General features: G+C 42.4%; 1 protein-coding gene across 29 annotated transcripts in view; it reads right to left on the bottom strand.

The window, feature by feature from the left end:
- The window catches only part of Ttll5 (tubulin tyrosine ligase-like family, member 5), a 229068-nt gene that overhangs the window by 103246 nt on the left and 103083 nt on the right, over positions 1–22739 (bottom strand). For 24 of the 29 annotated variants that reach the window (XR_003950060.1, XM_006515989.4, XM_030246774.1 and 21 more), the window contains 4 exons: positions 20524–20651; positions 17707–17790; positions 16841–17233; positions 11005–11189 (listed from right to left, as the gene is read on the bottom strand). Coding sequence is in view for 27 of the 29 variants with exons in the window: in XM_006515989.4 (XP_006516052.1) it covers positions 11005–11189; positions 16841–17233; positions 17707–17790; positions 20524–20651 (790 nt within the window). In the remaining 2 variants the exon portion in view is untranslated. Of the gene's footprint in view, positions 1–11004; positions 11190–16840; positions 17234–17706; positions 17791–20523; positions 20652–22739 lie in introns of those variants that run through there. The other 5 variants (NM_001364624.1, XM_006515992.4, XM_017315109.2 and 2 more) reach the window with 2 other exon arrangements.

Below are 22739 nucleotides of genomic sequence, written 5' to 3'. Positions count from 1 at the left end.
TACAGGTGATGGATTGGGAAGAGGGTGGGAGAAACAGAGGAGGCGGCCAGTTTCCGGTGCCTGGCCTCCCAAGTGTTACTGCTTCTTACTGCTGTTTGCTAAAGGTGGCACAGATGCCAGTACTATAGTTAAAATACCTCGGAACTGCCCTGATGGATTCCCACAAAACAACCCCAGCCACTCAGATACATACTCTCACAGCATGCAAAAGGGCTGCTTGGGGACAGACCTAACTCCATCTCCCTGGCTGACGTTGCACACAGTCCTGCATGCTCAAAAGAACTTTATACCTCAAATAAAACTCAACAAAGAATCACTAGATTATCTATGAGAAGTGAGGCCATGGGAAGAATGGGAAGGGCCAAAGAGAAACATGGCTTCTGCCGACCCTCAAGCCACATAGGATTTGACCATTTAAAACTCCAGATAAAACAGTATTTGAGATCTCCAAAACATGGCAATACTAAGACAATTCAAATAAGGCCTACGTGCTGCCTAAGAAGAGGACAACAAAACGGAGAACAGCAGAGAAGCAGGAAGAAATGTCTGCGACACACATCTGACTTGGTGAAGGGCAGGGCGATGGAAGACAGCCAGAGACAGACAATACCTTGGGAAGAATCAACCTTGCTCTAGAGACAAAAGGAACCTTCTGGGAGCCCCACCCAAGCCACACTGTAAGAGAATTGTGCTGAGGGCAGGCAAACGGAGAGCTGTTTTCTGGGATGAGTTGAAAAGGTTAATGGTTACAGACAGTTACAGTAATTAAGTCCCTTGCACTCAGGCAGGCCTTGGAACTGGGTTTGTAATCTGACAAAGAAAGCTTTCAGAAGTCCATGTATCTACCGTTCATGTTTCCCAAAGTGATGGTGAGGCGAGATGGAGCTTCCTACCATTTAAAAAGGAAAGCTAAAGGGTGGCACACACCTTCGATCCCAGTACTCAGGAGGCAGAGGCAGACGGTTCTCTGTGAAGTGCAGGCCAGCCACCAGCCAGATCTACATGTCAAGTTCTAGGATGGTCAGGACTCCAATAGAGAGAGAGGTCACACTACCACCTACCCCCTGTCCCCCAAAGTAGTGAGTAGTGGAGTGGCAGATGCCACTAGAAGGCTAGCACGTATAAGGTTCCATATCACCTCTTCTGCACAGGCCACAGGGAGAGGCTGCTTTGGGGTTAGAGGAGAGCAAGCAGGGGCTGGAGTAAAAGCCGGGTGCCGCTCTGGCTGCTGCCTCACATCATTTTACAGAAGATGAATGCCTGCTCTCAAAGCTCAGGCAAAGCTCTCAGATGCTCGAAATAACAGCTTTGACACAGAGTTTTGTTCCCTCTCTGCATAATGACTATACTGCATGATTTCTCCTGCACTGAGACTCACTCAAAGGGCTAGAATCGTATTTGTGACTCTTGGTGACTAACTTCAGGTTCACCAGGCTGTCTGCACACTTCATGTACCTTAGGCTTTATCAGGATGGAGATGGAAATTCACCATCAAACATTTCGTCAGTAACAGTTTAACCCTGAGTAATGGTGGCACAGCATGCAGGAGTGGTATTCCCATCACCAGTCAATTGTACTATGGCATGCTCCTCAAAATCTTACATTTCTTCTCTAGGAAGATCTAGAGGGGTGCTGCAGAAAATGATTTCTTTTAATACACACAAATATTTACAGGCACCTACTCTGGGTTTGCCACTCTTGAACATGGAGGAAGGTGGATGAAAGTAACCCTTGCCTCTATAGAGATGACAGTCTAACACAGTCCTATTTTAATATGCATGAATGAACACATGAATAATAGTGAGAGATTTGAATTTGGACCAAATTATCAATAATAATTGATACATACTACCTCAAAGCTTTCAAGGTCTCTAAACTTGGAGGCCAAGTCTCCTTGGTATCCATGGATACCGAGAGGGAGCCTGTGTGGGATGCCTATGAACACTCTGGAACCGAACACAGGTGTTTCTATATGTACATTTTTTTTTTTCAGGAGAAAGCTACACCTTTCATTTGATTCTCAAAGGGATCACATGGACTGAAAAAAACATGGTTGTCTAGAGCCGTCTTCCCGCTGCCCTCAGAAATACCCCAGCGCCACTGGAGAACAGCGCTCTCTCTGCTGTGTTCACACAGACAGACCCATGAGACCATGGGTGAATCTGATGAGTGCTGTGGAGAGCTGAGTGGTCTGGAGCAGGACAACTGGTAGTGGCTTATTCCCCCTAACTTGCTTCATGTGTATTCGTACAACAAATGGCAATCCTTGAACATGACATATCACATCTGCTCCAGACTAGTTCAAGGAGAACACAGAGAAGCAGGCATGCACTTCTTAGAAGCTGCTTCCACTGGAAAAGAGTGGCGAACATAACAAGAGCCAGCCTTAAGCAGTTATACACTGAACACTCCTCCAAAGGCCTTCCATGAGTATCCATTAAACTATTAGCTACAATAAGCAATAAGCACATGTTGTAAGGCAGTTTAAGTTACTTTCTTAATTCCTGTATGCTGATAAAATGAACAAGTTAATATTCCAATCACAAAGAGATAAGGGTTATGATGTTAATCATATTATAAAGGGGGCTGAGAGGTGCAGGGAATTCTGAAGCACTCCTGTGTTAGTGCTGAAGGTTCCTGGCAACTGGCTCTCCCTCTCTTGAGCTTCACCAGCTACATAACACCCTTATACACCTATATTGCCAGGTCAAGATTCTAGGGATGCCACCCTGAGGAAATGGCCAAGTCTCTTTGTAGTATTTCCAATTTATGTATTCTGTTTTTGCAAACTGGTGTGTGCCACTGATAGCCCATAGGTAGACTTACACATATTGGCAAGGGATTAACAAGGCTGGATTCTCTCTCCTCCCCAACCAAAAAAAAAAAAAAAAAGCACTGAGCATCCCACAAAATAATCTGATTGATAAGGGCCTAATTCAATAAGTAGCCAATCACCTTGATGATATAAACCCTGCATGTGGGAAGAGAGAGCGCTTGTAACCATGAAAGCAGATATCTCTGGTATAGTCTGGTGTCTCTGCAGACTTAAGAAAAGGAGTAGTGATATGATAGTTCTGCAGTGGTGGTGCGCCAGAGCGGGCTGGTGTGATGCTCGGTCATTTCAGCCTAAGGAAAGAGCTACTTCCTGACTAAAAGAAGAGGCAGAGGCCACTAAGATGAGTCATGGGACAGTGACTTCCCATTGTGTGACATCAACAGAGCCACTTGTCCTACTGGCTTCTATTTCTTCACCATCATGAGCTTAAAAAAACAAAAACAACAACAACAAAAAAAAACCCAACAACCCAGGAAAAAGCACTTTCCTCAGTCTTAAAATGGAAGAGATAATGCACACAAAGTGTTGTTAACATACTGCCTAAGTAAGACAAGGTAGAAATGTGATGAATGTCGCTGCTATGGTATGCAGGGCAGGTGTGCTATAATCAATGAAAAAGAATGAAGAGCAACAGTGTTAGTGTTAAAGAGAATACAAAATTCAACAACATACAGAAATTCTTTTCCCTTTAGCAAGCACATGGTCTAGAAAGTACAAGGTCCCGCAGTAAGTGGTGGGTTAGAAAGAACTGCCATTATGTGGTTTACAGTCAAACAGGCAGGAGATGAAATGACTATCATCCACCTGCTTTAAACAGTGGCTAGCCAAGGGCTGAAGGCAGGAACACAATGGGAAGACTTCTGGCTGTGGTGGCAGGTGCTCTTCATCTATTTATTAACCACTATGTCCGGAATGCATACTTTAGAGGATACTTGGGTGGGAGAGTGGGTGGGTTTAAAAACTGCATAGTTTAATTTTCAAGGATCTTATAGTAGAGTGAAGGAGCACACTGAAGGACCAGGGATGTGGATCAGTAGTTGTGTTCTTGAGTAGCATCACACAACCCTGCATTCAATCTCCAACACTGGATGATGAAGATGATGACGACAACAACAATAATAAAGAGTAAGCACATTTATTAAATAAAGTTGTCCCTCCATATCCTTAAAGTATTAATCGTAGGGCCTCTTGAAGATACAAAAATCTACAAATGATCACTTTTCTTTTTTTTTAATTTATTAGGTATTTTCTTCATTTACATTTCCAATGCTATCCCAAAAGTCCCCCATACCCCCTCCCATGATCACGTTTCTTACGAAAAATATAATTACATTTGAATACAGCCTCTGTATATCCTCTCACAAAACCACCTACTGATAGATTACTTATATGACGTAAAGGCTATAACTTTGTTATACTTAGTTGTTTAGGGAAGAATGACCATGGGAAAAGGTCTGTACAAGGTCAGAAGAGATGCGGACTTTTTGGAAATTATTAATAAATTATAAATTTACAATCCTGGAGTCAGGTCTCAGGCATCACAGGACACTGAGACTTAAGGTGCTTACTGTCTGTTAAAAGACACAGATCGTCCACACACAACATGAAGAGGAAATCAGCCTAACAGCGAATGAGTGAGGTGGCATTCCTGCAGCCCTAGCAGATATACAGATCAGACGCGGTGACTAGGAATCATTTCTCCAGAGAAGATGGCATAAACTAAGGCATACTGACTGGTAGAAATCCTAGCTGAGCTAGGCAAAATCCTGTGTGCTGGAACAGAGACAGGTACTAGTACGTTGTAGCCAGACTTTCAGTCAGTTCATGGGTAGCATTACTAGTTTGGGTTTCATAAAGAGAAAGATTCTCTTTGAGCAAATACTAGGATCAGACATGTGATTTAACATAACAAGAGGTCTTTAAAGATGAGGAACAGCAGGAGGACACTGCCAGATCATTTAAAAGGTACCTGTAGCTGTCCACTTGGAAGATAATGAAGGCCTTTAGCAGAACAGTTGATGTAAGTTAAATAGACAAGGTACAGAGCAGGAACACTGGAGTTAGAATGAATAAGAGTCGGCAGCAACGTAGTGTAGAGAGAATGGAGACACAGATGCGGCTGATAAGCCAGATTCTACCCTCAGGTGGTTTCTCGGGTGTCAATGCCACTAACAGCAGAGACGACAGGAAGAAGGAAAACTAACAGCTTTGAGATGCACTGCACAGGAGTCTTTCTGTGTGCTTCTGAGATATGTTCAAATATTTGGGTGCTGGCCAGACAGTTAATGTCTAGCAGGCAGTGGGATATCTGGACCTTGCACTCAGCACAGAAATCTCACATAAAGCTGTGTGTAGGGGATTTATACCTTAGGGAAAGATTCACTGGAAGATAACCACAGCACGAAGGGGATAGAACCCAGGGCCACCTCCCATTCTTCACTCAGAACTACCACAGCATCTTGGCTGCTTGTAGCTCTTTGTGTAGGGCTGAGGCCTTGTGAGTGTTCCCCTTCTACGTCAGCATGTCTACTGGTGTCATCCTGGTTCAGCTTGTGTTTAGGAAGCCAAATTGGAAGACTTCATCGGTGCTATCTTATGACATTTCCAGGCAACAAAATCATACAAAACCTCTTCGTGTTCCTCTGGCTCTTCCCCTCTGCGCTCTGCCCTGTCTTCTGCAATGATGCCTAAGCTTTAGATGCAGGAGTTGAGCTGTAGATCTATCAGTCGAGACTGGGTCCCACAACTCTGCATTAGGATAGGTTGTGGTTTTCTGTAATGGTCTCTGCATGTTGATGAGGAATTAAAAACTACACTGATCTGTGGTATAGGGACAAATATTTAGTATGTAGTTAGGATTATGCTGGTTTAGTAAAGTGGTAGTTATAGGTCCTCTTCCAAGATCCATGACTTCACTAGCCCTACAGTTGGCTAGGTTTCCAGTTGCGAGCATGACATCCCTCTTGTTAAGCAGGTCTTAAGTCCAATTAGAGAGCTGCTGGTTACTGCCAAAGTATGCATGCCACTACCAAACCCTTAGAACGACAGTGCCATGCTGGCTGCTGTTGTGGCTTACAGGCACCATAGCTGGGCAGGACTGTTGGCCGCTTCCTTCCTTTGGCTTTTTTTTTTTTTTTTTTTTTTTTTTTTTTTGTGGTGCCTTCTGGTACATGAAGGCCAGTCCTCAGGGAGTGGGTTTTTAGGTCAGATCCAGCTCAGGATCTCTGGGTCCTTTGCCTGAGGTACATGGTGTGTGCAGCAAGTGACGGTGACTTATCTTCTACCATAGGCCTTTTTTTCCCCCCTTTTAAGATGAGGTAATCAAGGCCCGATAGTAATTTCCCAGTTCTCACTGACTCCAGAACTAATGTTTTCCCAATGTACCTTGCTGCCTTTCTAGAGAAACAGGAACAGATAACATATATGATGTCAAAAAAGTACATTTTCTACCAACATAGACTACAGAGTCAAAAGAAACAGCAAACAGTCATGAGACCAGAGCCTAAGTGCACAGCAGTTTGTATATTCAGATAAGCTCAGAACTGACAAGGAAGTTCTGAAGCCAAGTCGTGACACCTGTAGTGTCCAGGGAGGACACCGGCACCGACTCAATGCCACTCTCCAAGTGGAACCTCTGAAACTGAGGCAGGGGTCACCGAGGACCTTTTGGTAGCTACTGACCAAGGCGGGCTGATAGAGAACTCCTGTATGTGGAAGGGGAGTCGGAGGACTAATGTACTGGGAAGCAGATGCTTTGAACCTCATGTATTTATCTGCAGCGTTAGGCCTCAGAGTCTCAGAGTAAAGAGCAATGAAATGAAAGAAATCGAATGGCTTTATGTTCCACTCCCCATCAAAATGAAAAATCTCAAGGGCTCAGTGTCTCCTCCCTCTTCTGTGTCTGTCAGCACATTTCAGGAGGCCTGGCCACGTTGCTGCACGGCTGGCTGCGGAGCAGACTGACACAGCACACGGGTTCGTGGTAGGGCCCCGCCTGGGTGGTCTGCTGGTATCCCTTTGATTAAATTCCCAGGCTGCAAGAGCTGGAGCTGCTCCTAATGATAGCTAGGTCCTGAAATCTCAAACTTGTCGGTGGGTGAGGGCCAGTGCTCCTCTAATGCCCCGTCTCCCTCCCACTCCTCACCACAGGCTGGGCTCCTTAGCCACATTCTTCTGGACACTAACAGCAATAACCACAAAGAGCCCGTCTACTGATCTGCCCTCCCTTGCAACCCTGACTGAGACAGGGGTAGTGAGATCTCACACCTAAGCAGAAGCCCTGTGCCAGTACCCCAGAGCCCGACCCCCTACAGGTACAGATGCTGCTTAACACTGCTTTCAGGAGCACACACAGCAGTCACTAAAGATCTGACTCCAGAAAATGGCCAGCCTCTCACACACCAAGGGAAAGGATGAATGCAACCTGCGTGTCTCCTACGGTATACACGGAATCCTCAGGGGCCGAGAATCTATTATACACCTCTTCTACTGAGAATGCACATATACTGTACACACCTTGCTTAAGGGGCCACTGCTTATGAGTAGAGAATGTCTGCTATTCTTATGTGTTCCAGGATGTAAATAAAGTTGACTCATAGCAAAAGTGATAAAAAAGGAATTCAAGAAATCAGCTTCTGCTTTTAACAATATAAATTCCTTTAAAATGCCAGCCTAATACAAATTCTAAGTTCCCCAAAGCCTTTTAACCACTTGTAGGCTTAAGAACCTACTCTGTCCAACTTTCCATTCCTTAGTTTGGCAATGCCTCACCCTCCAGCTCCCCTCTCCTCAGCTACCTGAGCAGCCCAGATCATGCACGTGTGTGAGTGGTATAGAGTCACCTACACAAGCGCCCAGCCCCTCTGCAGGCCTCCTAAGGGTTGAGTTTTCCATCCAGCGTTAGTCCAAGTCCCCAGTGCAGACCCCCCAGGTCCCACTAGTCATCCAACCTGCTGCCCCAAGACATGCACACCCAGGCTCCCAGGGGCTGGTTCTGCCCTGCCTGTGAGACAGTAGAATGAGTGCTCCCAAGAGACTGCTTTGGCCTTATTTCTATTCCAACTAACAAGCTGAATTACCCACTGGCAGTTATATAGCTTGGGGTGCTCCTGGCTATTAGGATCACGTGTGGGTGACTGTCCCTTTCATAAGACCATGAGTTATTTCTTGGTCGGTTACCACCAAAGCCAGAAATGCTCTTAAAGAACTTGGATAAAGTGTTTTGTTTTGTTTTAAATAAATAATCACAACAAAATACAAAGTTTTCTAGAAAATGTCACTGACCACTTTAACAGGCTAAGTAGCTGAATTTACAGATACAGATAAAATGTTTTTTCAAAAAATCTCTACAATTTAACTTTGTACAAATCTTCAATATAGTACAAATAATTTAAATCTGCCTTCCTTGTTTAATGAGTCTATTAACTCCTTGGGTACAAAACAAATAATAGTTTATGGGCTAAAACTAAAGCAATCCTCAGAGGAAAATTCATAGCCTTTAATATATAATGGTTAAAAAGAAATTAGAAATTTAACTCAAAAAATAGAGAACTAAAGATAAATAAGCACAAAGAAGGAACTAGTGTAGATAATGCCATAAAATTATCCTAGAATAATAATAAAAAAAGCAATAATAGAAATAGCGAATTAATCTTTGGGGGTGGGGGTAGTACAATTCCAGACTGGCTTTCTCCAAGTATCCCCGGCTGTCCTCAAACTCAGAAATCTACCTGCCTCTGCTTCCTGAGTGCTGAGATTAAAGGTGTGCACCACGACTGCCCAGCTCAGAATTAATCATTTGAAGGGGGGTTATCCACTGGACAACAACAACAATAAGGAAAAAAATGAGGAAAAGAAAACAAAGCAAAAATACAAATAAGAACTGCCGTTGAAGGCTGTATTAAGTCAGGGAAACACTGGCACCTGAGGAGTTTCTTTCTGGACACAAAGCTGCTTGTGCTGACAGCACCAGTTAGCACCCAGGTGCTAGTTCCGAGACTCCTGGAGCTCCTGCCCACTTCCCTGCAGGAAGCCACAGGCATTTATCACTCAGCTCAGTTAAGAAATGGAAACAGCTTTCCCCTACACAGAACAGAAAAAGCAGCTAGAAAACAAATGTGTCAGGCTGTATGTTAACAAACACTACAATGTAGTATTACTTATTAAGCAAAAGAAAAAAATAACAGAGGTTTTCAAATTACAAATTAAATTCCTGAGTCCTCTGAGAGGAAATGGTTGCAAAACATGCAATGGAGCTTTTCTATACTAAACTACACTTAACCTAACAACGCTTTCATCACATAAGAAACAATGTGTTCCTAAAGCCTTAAAGGTTGAAATAACAGTATTTCCCAAGTACACAGCATTTAGACTTCCCAAAGAGGCTTTTACACCGCATCCTTAGGACCCAGTTGTGTTTCCCCCAGCAATGATCACATTCAGAGGCTGAGAAATGAAGTGTTCCTCGTCATACAGGCAGTCAGTGGGAGAAGGACACAGCCTTGGCCTGGCTCATCCAACCCTTCCTATGGGCTCCACCCTGGTTTTTTGCACAGCACAGCACCTCTCTAAGTACTGCGTCACACAAGCATCCTGCTGCTGAGGCTCTGAAAGTTAAAACTGACATCCGAGGCTTACAAAGAAGAGCTGATGGACTTGCAGAGCACAGTTCCCGGTTGCATGAGAAAGACTAGGGAGAGAGCTTCCCACGAAGGCTACAGAACCTGGCTATCACAGGATTGGGATTTTATAATTTTCTGGGCTCTGTAACATAGCGAATAATAGGAGCTGGGACTATGTGAACACTAATACTGCCTGCCTTTTATAGTAATCACAAAAAAAAAAAAAAAAAAAAAAAAGACTTAATGCCGTGATGCTTCTACATGTTTAGTTACCTGAAAGCCAAACTACCAGCTATAGCCCAGCAGCCCTTACTTTTCTCATGGACGGCTGACACGTTCAGATTTCTCCTCCGTTTACTATCTCATGCCTAGCCCCATCAGTCTGTGGCCAGCACCTGACTATGCAGTGCCCTTCAAGTCTGCCTAACAGCTTGTTACATTTCTTTGCTTCCAGCTGCGCATTAGGCCTCTTCATCTACTGGTGTTCAACTACTAGGGGCTGGAAACAATCCCTGCCGAGCACGACCATATCAGGATTCTCACTCTGTGCTCCAAAAGAAAAATTTTTTTGAACAGAGAACCATCAGAGAATGGTGTGTTGTCTACTTTCATATGTATTTGAAGCAATTTCACCTCCATACACCCATTTCCTCCCTATATTTAATTATCATTATGGAGTTACAACCAATTTTAAAAATTAGCACAACAGAAACAGAAAGACATAGCCACATAGTGAGTATCATGTGTGGCTATTATGAGCTATTATCAATACCTCATTTAGAGAGTTCTGAATCTATCTAGCATTAAGTAATAAGTTTTCTACTAATACATACCATGGAGACTACCAGAAGAGAACCCAAAGTTCATGAAATTGTCACGTACCACACATATGCACACATAGGCATGCACCCTAGAGTCTGCCCTTGTGTCTGTTTGTGCTGTATCTGCATCGATAATCATTAGACATGAAACATTCTCAGATCATGAACTAAACGGAAAAATGGGGTGGGGCTGACAACAAAGTTACAACTCTGATAAAAAAAAAAATCTATAAATCCAGGACTCACTGGAAAATTTTAGGAATGAAAGAAGTTAATTTAAAAGCTCCTGGGCTGGCAAGATGGCTCAGTGAGCAAGGGCAAAAGTGTGCTAAGCCTGGTGATGTGAGTTCAATCCTTGGGGCCCACATGGTGAAAGAACAGGCTACTGCAATTGTCCTGGCACTTCCACAAACACTAAGGGATGCATGCAATTGGACACGTGTGTGTGTGTGTGTTTTGTGTTTTAATCCCTTTAAATTATATTTACAGTTGAAATTTAGATGTTACACATGCAATAATATATACCCAATGCCTGTAAGAGTTATTTTCTTGACAGTTAGGGAGAAACAGTCCAGTTTTGTAAATATAAATGGACAAAATGGAGACTTACCAGAGACCATGAGCACACAGGAACAGCCAAGTGACAGACAGAAGGACCAGCACACCCCGCCCTGGCACCCCAACTCCCAAAGCCACAGAGCTCAGTGGCTGCCTGGTCTGGCCCTACCTGCTGAGTGAGGAGACTGATGTGACTGGCTGGAGAATACTGCCTGGCTGCCTGCTTCTCCGCGAGCCGCTGGAGTTCAGCCGTAACCAGACTTTGGTTGTACCTCCTGTTTAATGAAACATCTTCACCCTCTTTTTGTGTTTTGGCAATTCCTGAATGATGCTTGTGTGGATGACATGACCCTGCTGAAAAAAGGGAGAAGAGGTCTCACCCATTTAAAAATCAAGCCTTGAATAAAATTATGACAGTGGCAAACAAGTATCAGGCCAACACACACTGATGAATCCTAGGGAGCTCAAACTGCATAAAGGCCAAAGATGATCTTCAAGTGGTCATAAAACTCTATAAATCCTTGCCACACCCTAGAAAGTCTTCTTATAGCCAAATGATCATGTGTTTATCAACGTGTGACGGCTTATAAAGGACTCCTGTCCCAGGGAGCATCGAAGAGCCAATGTTCGGATTTACTAGGGATTCGGCTGAGCAGCAAGGCATTCGGCTCTATCTGCAATATCACCAGGAACAAAAGAGAACCCAAACATGGAAACTCTTGTGATTTTTTTGGTTTATTACATCAATACATAACGTCAGCCTGTGGCATCAATGGTGACGGCATTCACACTACTTATAATGCTCCAGGAGAAGACAGGTATAAGAGGAAAACTAGCAGTGACTATGAACTCACAAGGGATTATCCGCTCAGATTTAAATTTTCTTTTTTTCAACTCTTTGATCACAATAAAATCAAGGTTCAAGTTTTCTTCTGATTATAAAATCTCACTGAGGGCTGGAGAGATGACTCAGTGGTTAAGAGCACTGACTGCTCTTCCAGAGGTCCCGAGTTCAAATCCCAGCAACCACATGGTGGCTCACAACCATCTGTCATGAGATCTGATGCCCTCTTCTGGTGTGTCTGAAGACAGCTACAGTATACTTACATATAATAATTTTCTTTTTAAAAAAATTAAATCTCACTGAAAAACTATTTTTAAATCCACAAAATAGAAATGCTGTAACGTGTTTCGGTTCTATCTGCTTACTTATGTATCTCTGTGGTGCTGGGGACTGAGCCAGGACGCTGAGGCTCTCAGTCCCTTTCTGCCCTTTTACAATGCTAATGAAAGCACGCTCATTCTGTGTATGTAATGTGGTGGCATGCCTTTAAGAGGCCTTTCCATGTTTACTGTGTTATCTGGAATATATATTTTTACAATGTATGTGTAAGTTACAAGTGCACTATGATGAGCACCTGTAACTTTCAACAAAGCCCAGGAGCTACAGTAGCAATAGCGTAGTTAGCCAACATGGTCCTCCCAGGTGTCAACATCACTTTAGTATATACTTAGGAGTTTTCCTGTGAGTATATGTCTATAGAGATCTCCCTCCCTCTCTCTCTCTCTGTATATGTAGTTAGATAGATAGATAGATAGATAGATAGATAGATAGATAGATAGATAGATAGATAGATACATACATACATACATACATACATACGTACTAAATAATTTGCTTATTTTCAGGCTCCATTAAAGCAGCATCCCAAAACAGTAGGTCTCCAGTGTTAGCTTTCATCATTTAGCAAGACATTACCAAAAGGCATCCTCACTGGGTGAGTGTATATAAACTCATGGTGTTTGGTTTTCTTGTTTTCTGGGTTTTTTTTTTTTTTTTTTTTTTTTTTTTTTTTTGCTGTCTTATTATCCTTCATTCCATCAGCAGTTCCTCTGAAGCCACTGCGGTTATAAACAGCACAGTGCACACTCATGTACACACGGCAGCAGGGCTCTGCTTGTGCCTATGCCCAGGAGTAGGACTGCTGGGTCACAGGGTACATGTATTTTCAAACTGAAGTGACAGTATCAGAGTGGTATGTTTAACACTCCCACACAGGAATTCTTGCTGAGCCACACTTCCCACTGTTTGGGACTGTCAAACATCTGAACGCTCCCTTCTCTAACAGGCTAATAGTTGCGTAATTAAGAATGATGGTGGATGTTGCTGCCATCCTTAGAAACCTCATCATTTTTCTATTGTCTTTTTCTTGAGTTATTTAAGTTGTGCTTCTGTTTTTTAAATTCTGCTCCGTATAATAAACCTGCAAATTGTTTTTTAGGTATTAAGTTCTACATCTGAAAAACTATTTTTGTTATTGAAACAGGATCTTACTATATTGCCCAGGTTGGCCTCCTGAACTCATGATACTCCTGCCTACACAACCAAGTGTGGGTGTCACCATTCACAACTGAAGTTTATTTTTATATATTTTTTTATATTTTTATATATGGGTGTGGCGGGGATCTGATTTCACTTGCCATAGCATCATTTATGAGAGAGAAAGACCCTTTCCTTCTGATGAACAATGTCACCAACTGTGCTGACTTCCTTAGCACACTTTCTCCTACATTCCTTTGGTCACACTGTGCTTTTGCCAATCCTATGCTTGCGTACCTTTATAGAAGTCACACAGTCTTCACACGTCCTCAGTCCTCCTTTCGCTTACAACAGGCTTATCGATTAACCAGGAAACTTGCTGAGGCTTCCTGAGTGAACTAAGACCTGAAGCTTCCCTCCTCTGCCCACACACATCATTTTCTGATTATAAAATCTCACTGAGGGCTGGAGAGATGACTCAGTGGTTAAGAGCACTGACTTGGGTTTTCTCTGAAGACTTGACATTTTATAAAAAGTCTTTTCTAAACTTTTCCCAGAGTAGCTCATAGTTTTATGCTACTGTCCAACATGCTTTTAAAACTGTTTAATGGGTGATAATGAATTAAAATGCTGTGTATAATTAATACCAAGGAATTTAAACCTTGAAGTATGGGTGGCCTCTGGTAGGCTGACCATCCTTGTCTGGATGCCCACATTCCCAGGAATGTAAAGGCACAAAATGGACTCAGTGGGTTTCAACCGATACAGTAGATGTAACAGAATCTACTAGTGAAACCTTTTTTTTATTCTCCGAGACTTTCATACAATATATTTCCAGTATGTTGATGATATTAACCACTCTCTCCCAATACCCTTTCACCACTCACCAAACTCTGTATTCTCTTTTTCATTACATATATTTTCGGTTGAAACAATTGTTTTCAGATACTAGCTAGTTCAAAAGTTTTTTCCAAAATGTACCTAGAGACGATTTTATGTTTTCTACAGTCAGGAGATTATCTGCAATTAAATTTTATCGCTCTTTTTTTTTTTTAAACCTTTTATGCTGGTTCTGACTTCCAGTGAAATGCTGAACAGAAGCAATAGTAGTGAGCACCCTCGCCGTGCCCTTAAGTACACAACAGGACCGTGGTCACCATCTCCTCGTTCAGACTGACCCATCTGTAGCTCTGCGGTCGACACCCTCTTTTCAGGGTAACAGGGACCTTCTCTTTTCAGTATTCAGAATCATTACGAGTGAATTTGGAGTTTACTTTTTCTGAATTTGTAATGATGTCATGAATGTCTTTTTTTTTCTTTAGTCTGTCAATGTGGCAGGAGGTACTGGCAGGTCATGCCCACACTCCTTGAGTAGACTTTGCTTATCATACACACCACCTTTCAGATGTGGCTAGATTGGGCAGGCTTTTATTATGATTAGAATTTTTGCAGATTTATTTATAAACAAAGCTGGTAATTTCCCTTTTATCACTAATTTTGTTTTCAAAACAAATCTAGTCACACAAAATGGGTCAGAGTACTTTTCCATTCTCTAGTAATTTTTAATATTAGAAGGATCTACTTCTAGAAAGAGCATTAGAAATTACCTACCAAATTAAATGGGCCTGATGATTTCTTTCAGAAAGGTAATGCAGTAGGGAAATAACATTTTTAAATAAGTGGTCCTGGAAAAATGGAATATCCATATGTGGAAGGATAAAGTTAAATGCCTACATTATCTCACACAAGAAGTAACTGAAAATGCACCAAAGTCCTAAATGTGAGAACCTAACATGAAACTCTCAGGAAAAAAATGTAAGGAAATCTTTATAGATTTGAGTTAGAGACTATGTTTTCAGATATGACACAGAAATTACAAGCAACAACAACAACAATAACAAAAAAAGGAAAATTGGACTTCATTAAAACTTAAAACTTGGGCTGGCGGGATGGTTGAGCAGGTAAGAACACTGACTGCTCTTCCAAAGGTCCAAATCCCAGACACCACATGGTGGCTCTCGACCACCTGTAATGAGATCTGACGCCCTCTTCTGGTGTGTCTGAAGACAGCTACAGTGTACTTATGTATAATAATAAATAAATACTTGGGCCGGAGTGAGCAGGGACTGAGTGAGTGGAGTTGACTGGAGCGAGCAGAGGTCCTTAAATTCAATTCCCAACAACCACATGAAGGCTCACAACCATCTGTACAGCTACAGTGCACTCATATACATAAAATAAATAAATAAATTGTAAAAAAAAAAAAAAAACTTAAAACTTCTATGCCTGAAGAAAATGAAAAGAACCAATAGATAGAGAAAAACTATTCCTAAGACCTTATGAAGGACTTGAATGGAGAATATATAAAAAACACAGCTCAATGATAAAAATATACCTCAACTTAACAACTAACAAAGAAATCAAATACACATTTCCCCTATAAAGATATCCAAATACTCAAAAGGCATGCAAAAATCAACACATCATTAGCTGCTAAGGAAGTGCCAATCATAACCCTTCTATAAGATAGATGAGTAGGCAGAGAGAGAGAGAGAGAGAGAGAGAGAGAGAGATTCTAAGTCAAACTTTTTATAATGGGTAAAATAAAAAGATTAAATGCTAGTAAGGATATGCGTGATCAAAATGAGGACTCGTGAAATTTACCACGTGATCTAGCAATTCTACTCTATCTAGATAGCTTAAAAAATAAAAATTTATGTCCACAAGTAAATGCTGCAGCACTGCTTGTAGCACCACTATTCATAACGTGCCAAAGTGGGGAAGAAACAAATGTCCACCATCTGACTAACAGGAAAACAAACGCTGTACAGCCAGACAACAGCAGCCACCCAGCTACTTAGAAAGCATCCAGCATGACACATGTGGCAACACATTAACCTGAGAACCATGACACCATGTGAAAGAAGCCGATCACAAAGACCACTTACTGAATGATTCTAGCTATGTGAAATGCCTAGAACAGTCATATCTGTAGAAAAAGAAAGACAACCATGGTGCCAGAGGCTAGGAGGAAGAGAAACAGATGACTGCTGAGAGATCTGGGATTTCTTTAAGGGCAAAAGAAAGTGTTCTGAAGTTAGGCAGTTGATGTTTATTATACATTTCTGTGAACGTAACTTAAAAACCACTGAATATATATGAAATAATCAAGTTTCCAAGTAGGGCTATGATCTAAATGTCATGAAAAAAATGGGCTGGAGATACAGCTCACTGCTAGGGCCGTTGCTTAATACAGGTAAGGTTCTGGGTTCAATTCTCAACATCATAAAATAAATAGGAAGAAAACTTGACTGACAATATGGGTCTACTTCATTTAAAATTAAAGGTCCTATCTGATGGGTTCTTTGGCCAGGCCGTTTTTAAGTTGTCTGATTCAGGAACAGCTACTTAAATCGGAAAAAATGCAGAGTAACTTCCTAGGCCAATGGTGGTCTTCAGTAGGACTCTGTATGCCCTGCCCTTTCGTCTCCTTTTGTAGAACCTAAGAGCAGCCCTGAATCATTCTGTATCAGTGAAGGAATGCTAGTGATCACCATGCAAGACCCTTCTCTAAGTCACAGCAGAAGGTAACAAAAGGGAAGGCGAAGGAAAAGAGGCGCTCCGCTTCCATGGGCTGGGGGGAGGGGGAGCTGACATGGCAGGCAGCCATCATTTTCTCACTCACCTGCCTTTGCTGAGGAGGGACGAGACAGTTTCTGGCTATAGATATGTGCGGCACTTTGGAAAGAGGAAAAGGGGCCAATGGTGTAGCTGCCGGATCGACAGCGTGGCAGCCCCGCAGGGCTTACATTCTGGGTTCCAGAGTGTATGGAGGGAGGGGCATTGTCAGGAACGGGGCTCAGTAGCAGTGCTGGCTGGTGAGGCAGGCTGGGGACAGCTGGAGGGATTTGAGATAGAGAAGCATGGTGGCCAGGGCCTGCCGAGAGGGCAGAGGTTGTGATCACGGACGACAGATGGGAGCTGGGGAGTCTCTGCAGAAGAACAGCAGCAGGACTGCAGAAAGAAGAGCAATTGGTATACACTAGTTTCGCCTCTTTTCCTGATGAAGTGGTAAATCCTATTAAAGCAAAAACAAAAGAACAGGTCATTTTGGAAAAATAAACATACAATCTCTATGACACGTGAACATTTTAGAACATCAAAATAACGTTAACACGAGATAGAAATCATGCAGACTTTAATGAGTATTCATCTTGAACTTAATAAATTTTGCTTACCAGACACAGCCTGGTAACAAAATTTTGACTTTATTTGTATCCCTCTCTAAAAGCTTGACTTGAGACTTCCCCAGAAAGCAGAGCAGGACAAAGTCTATACAGTTCCTCACCCTCTGGGAAAAGTAAGTGCTCAAAACGTGTCGAGAGCATGGAAAACCAATTACGTGCAGTCAGGAGAACATTCTAAGGGGAGGGAAGAACAAGAGGGAACTTCCCTGGGAGACATGGCCCATGCACTTACTACACTGCACACCTGACCGCTGTTTTTCTTTTAGTGGTATATCAGAAAGCAATGTGTGTTTCAAGCACTCACGAGATAATTTATCGGCGTGGATTTCTGTTGCCTGTTGCTGTTTGGGTTGCTTTATTTTCACTTCTTGTATGGTCTCAGGGTGATCTGAAATAAAAAATATTGCCTTAAGCACTTTTACTAATCAAAATCATTAACATCAAACGTAAGTGTTTATCAATGCTGGGAAACACTGCACAGCCCACTACAACCTTTTAAGGATGGTAACTTCTGGAGGACAAAGCCAACTGTGTGATTCCCAATGGTTCCCAGCACCAGCTCCACCTCACTCAAACCCAAGGCAGGAATTTACTGACTGGGACCCAGCTAGGACATGCATGGAAACTGAAATAAGAGAATTCGGGTGCTTCCACCAGGACTCCATACTGTGGCAGGGGATGGGAGATAAGAGAACCTAGTGGCTGGCAGGATCTGCTGGAGCCAAGTCAACATGCATACACAAGAGCGGGACTGTGAGATGCAAGCACAGCCTCACTGGTTGTTGGTGTACCGCCTGACTATCCTATAGCATGTGCCTCAGTTCACTTGAGGCAGGTTGATCACATTTAGTAATAAAGCCAGTTTCCACTGTAGCTGTTTTTCTCTACTATAAAATTCTGAGACAGAACAGTCCATAGCTATTCATATACTTAGAGAAATGTCCGTAAGTATGTGGCAAGGGCAAGATTTCTCTAAAAACTCCAGAGAGCCTCTCAGAGGAATGAATGAGAGTGCATGGATCCTGTCCTCTCTCTCCATTGCCATTCTTAGGGGTAATGCTGCTACTTGCCTGTCCAGTTATGAAATAAGCCCAGACACTAAACTATCAAACACCTTTTTTTCTTGTTTGAAACCTTCATACCCATCTCTAGGTTTATACAATAGAAAAAGCAGGAACTGATCTTCTAATATAAAAATTGTCATTAATAAACAGATCTAAAGGGCTAGGTATTGGTGGGGCATGCTCTTAATCCCAGCACTCAGGAGACAGAAGCAGGTGGATCTCTGTGAGTTCAAGGTCAGCCTTGTCTACAGAGTGAGTTCCAGGACAGCCACCACTACACAGAGAAACCCTGTCTGAAACCAACCAACCAACCAACCAACCAACCAACCAACCAACCAAGCCAGAACCAAAACAAACAAACAAACAAACAAACTCCAGAAAAAACAAAATCGAATCAAGCAGATCTGAGAATTTGAAATGACCCATCTGTATTTAACAGGAGCTGTTGGTACACACTACTGGGCCCTCTCCATTACTGTCAAGGGCTAAGCTGCCACATGAATATGGATGAGAGCCCCAACTCACCAGGGGAGCAGACTTTTCCTACTCTAACCTTACTGTAAAAATTTCTCAGCCTCCCTTCCACAATAAACTCCATTCATCAGAAAACACTTTATAAATACAAAGGCTTTGATAGCCCTAGTGGTTAAAGTGCTAGCAGCAATCAAAGGGGCTAACACCAAATATGAAAAATATGAGAAAGAAGAATGGACAGAGGAATATGAAATTAGAAACAAGCTCCAAGAGGAAGCTGGGCTTGAAAGGACTATGAAAAATACAATTCAGTAACAGTTCCTAGTAAGGCTTCATGAAATAGCCTAAGTGAATTTTGCAACAGAGGGCTGAGATGTTGTAGCTCAGTGGCAGATTTGTGAGGCTCTGGGGTCAATCCCCAGCCCTGTAAACATAAAACAAAATTAACAATGTTTCTTTGGGAAATTAATCTTACATTTGAAATAACTAATTTTCCTGAATCTTTCCGTATTAGACTGGGATAGCCTTGAGAGCATTGAGACTGAGTCTAGTACTGAAAATACTGACAAGGGGCCGGAGACATGGTTTAGTGGTCTTAAGTGCACTGGCTTTTCTTGCAGAAGACACCCACATGACAGCTCATAACTCAGGGAATCTGATGCCCTCTTCTGGTCTCCAAGGGCACCAGGCACACTTGGTCCACAGACATACATGTAGCAAAACACTTGCCTGCATAAAATAAAATACCTATATTAATATACTTGCATGCAGGTTTGAGATGAGTCTTACATTGAAAGCACAGAAGTTGCCGATGCAGCTATGTCTGATTGCTATGTTGTTGTTGTTTTTATAACAATAGGAGCTAGACAATGCAGTCTACATTGGATTCCACTGGTGTCCCTCAGCAGTGAGGACTTTCAGAAACACAAAGAATGTCACAATGCCTGGAAGAAACCAATGGCATCTAGGATTTGGGACCAAGAATATAAATCATCCCATTGGTATGGAACTGCCCCACACAACAACAACAACAACAATAACAACAACACTCTATCCAAGATGCCAATGGTGCTGAGAGGCATGGAAAGAGAAGTGCTAAAGAATGGAAACCAAGAGCAACGCTCTGAATTGAGCAGATGGCAGCTTGAAGCCTGGGCCCTATGTGCTGAGGAGGAACCGGGAGCAGGCACTCAGCCCCTGGAGCTCATTTTCTCAGCTGTACTGACATTTGAAATTGGAACTTGTTGTGCATGTTGTGTGGAAGCACACAGGAAGATGGGTGTTCATTAAAGATCAGGTTTTCAAAAGAAAAAAGAAAAGAAAACTCCAAACCCTGCTGTTGTCATGGAAGATGAAAACGTAGCTCTAAAGGATGCTCTTCTTTTGCTTTAAAGAAAAAGTGGAGCTCCCACCTCCCACCTCCCACCTCCCCGCCCCCCCCCCCATCCCCCGCCAGCCTCAGCCCCACTGCAGAGTTCAGTCTTGCTGGAGACTGGTGTGCAGCCAACTTATTCCTGATTCTTCTCTGCACAGCTCTGCTTTCTGCTTGTTTGCATTTTTCACTCATTAGCTGGCATACTTACCACCTTTTGCCCCACTATCAGAGTAACTACTGCTGTTCTTAGAGCTTTTCGAGTGAGTCCCCAGGAAGACACTGGCAGACTTGTTTTTTTGGGTATAAAAAGTCAACACCTCCTCCAGTTCAGCCTCACTGAAATGAAGAAGAGAGTACGGTCAGCACAGGAAGCTGCTCTGGAAAATCTTTGACATTTTATTATGGAAACAGTAAGCAGGGGAAGGGAAAGTGAGAGGCACACGTCGAGGGCTCCTTGTGAACAGACAGTTTTAAACAAAGCAAGCAACCAGGAAAATGGAGAGCACCGTAAGGCTTTATTAACCCACACAGAGATTTTCTAGATCTACACTATCTGATCCAGCAGCCACTAGTTACATGGAGCTATTGAGACTTAGTTTAAATTAAATAAAATTAGAAGATTCTATTCCAGAGTTGTTCTATGCACATTTCAAGTACTTGGTAGTCACCTTCACAAAGTTTTACTCAATCACAACACTCTTGGAAAGGAACCAAAGCCACAGATCCGGGTAAAAGCTTAGCAGCGACCTAGTTTTATATGATACCCTTCCCCAGCTTACATACAGCAGGGAGTGGAGGGGATGTACACCTTTAAAAAACTCAGTAAGAAAATGATTATTCATAGCCACAGATGGCAACTATTATCTGGCTGTAGTTTGCAATGCATCTATGTCATTTCTAGATAGCTCAAGTGCCTTGACTAGAAGGGCTACAAGTCATTTTAATTGGCTGTGTCAGAAATAAGGAGACAGTGTGCCCACAGAAAAGATTCTTCACTATCTGAACAATGCATGAGACAGAACAGAACTAGATGGGCACTTTGAATCAAGGCAATTACTTCTGTTATGGAAAGCCACACAGTTTAGAGTGTGAGAAAACAGAGGAGATTCTACAGGGGCCTCCCAGATGCAGGTTTCACTTGATCTTAGCCAAAGTGCTTGGAAGTTATAATGTAGGGATTTTCAACATGTCCAGCCACTTTTTCATAGTTATTTTCCTATGCCTGGAGCTTGGTATTGTTCCAGATAGGTAGCCTTCAAGAAGGTGAAGCAACCCACCAGCTGTCTTCAGAACACACAAATGAGAAATCAGGAAACCACCTCTCTGGATCTCTATAAACCCTCAGGTCGCCGAGGAGTAAAGCAGCACAAGACAAATCGTGCTAGGAACCGGCAAAAATCTACGGCTGGGGCTGCAGCCGGCCCGGCTTCTCTCCGGCAGTGTTTTATTTGGCACTTTTCATCATACTGGAAGGCAAGGAACAGCTGGCCCAACTACAAGCCGCTCTGTACCTGTCTTATCCTCTGCCCACTTCCTCATTTAGGTCTCCCTGACTCTCCTGCAGGCATTTGAGTTTGTTAGCCCATTGAGGGAATCCATGTACTCGACCCAGCTTCCAAAAAACCCTACTCTGCCCAAAGTTCCCAGGAATTGTCCCTTAAGTCACAATCAATAAATACAACCCAATGTATTTTCATCTCCAACTCTTTATTAGTTTAAAGTATATATGGTTTATATTTAGCATCCAGTTACGTTTCTTTCCTTCCTTCCTTTTTTGTTTTCTTTTTTTAATTTTGAGGTTTGTATTCTTCTATTTTTCTATTTTAAGCATTTATTTTAAAAAAAGATACTATTTTCTTGGTGTCATCTACTTTCTTGCCTTCTCCACTTTTAATATCTTTCCTTTCCTTTGTGTGAGTCTATCCATAACATGGTGCAGCTGTGGAGAATAACCTGCTGCAGGAGTTGCATTTTTCCTTCTAACACACAGGTCCTGGGAATGGAACTCAGGTCCCTGGCTTGAGGATGAGTGCTTTACCCACTAAGCCATCTTGTCCTTTTTTACTTTTGCTATTTTTATAAGGCTGATGTGGGAAGCTGTTTCTTGCTTCTTTTCTATATCTGCTTTCTCAAACATATTACTCATAACTTCAAAATATCCACAAAATAGTGTATACAAATATAGACCCTACAAAATGATGTTTGTGTTTGTTGCATACCTAAACACAGGCCACTGAGGCCACGGTGAGGTTTGTAAAGCAGTTAAGGAAGGACCTTACTGTTAAACTGACCACAACCTAACTTTACTTCACAAATATTAGAATGCTAATTTTCTAGCAATATACCACCCACTGCTCTTGGACAACTGCAGTCTAATTAAAGGGGCTTAGAGTTGCTTTTTCCCCTTAGTTTAGTGGTTTCTGT

Source organism: Mus musculus, chromosome 12 (genome assembly GCF_000001635.26).
Source record: "Mus musculus strain C57BL/6J chromosome 12, GRCm38.p6 C57BL/6J".
In the NCBI taxonomy this organism is placed as follows: domain Eukaryota; kingdom Metazoa; phylum Chordata; class Mammalia; order Rodentia; family Muridae; genus Mus; species Mus musculus.
This window is presented reverse-complemented; position numbering and strand designations above follow the sequence as displayed.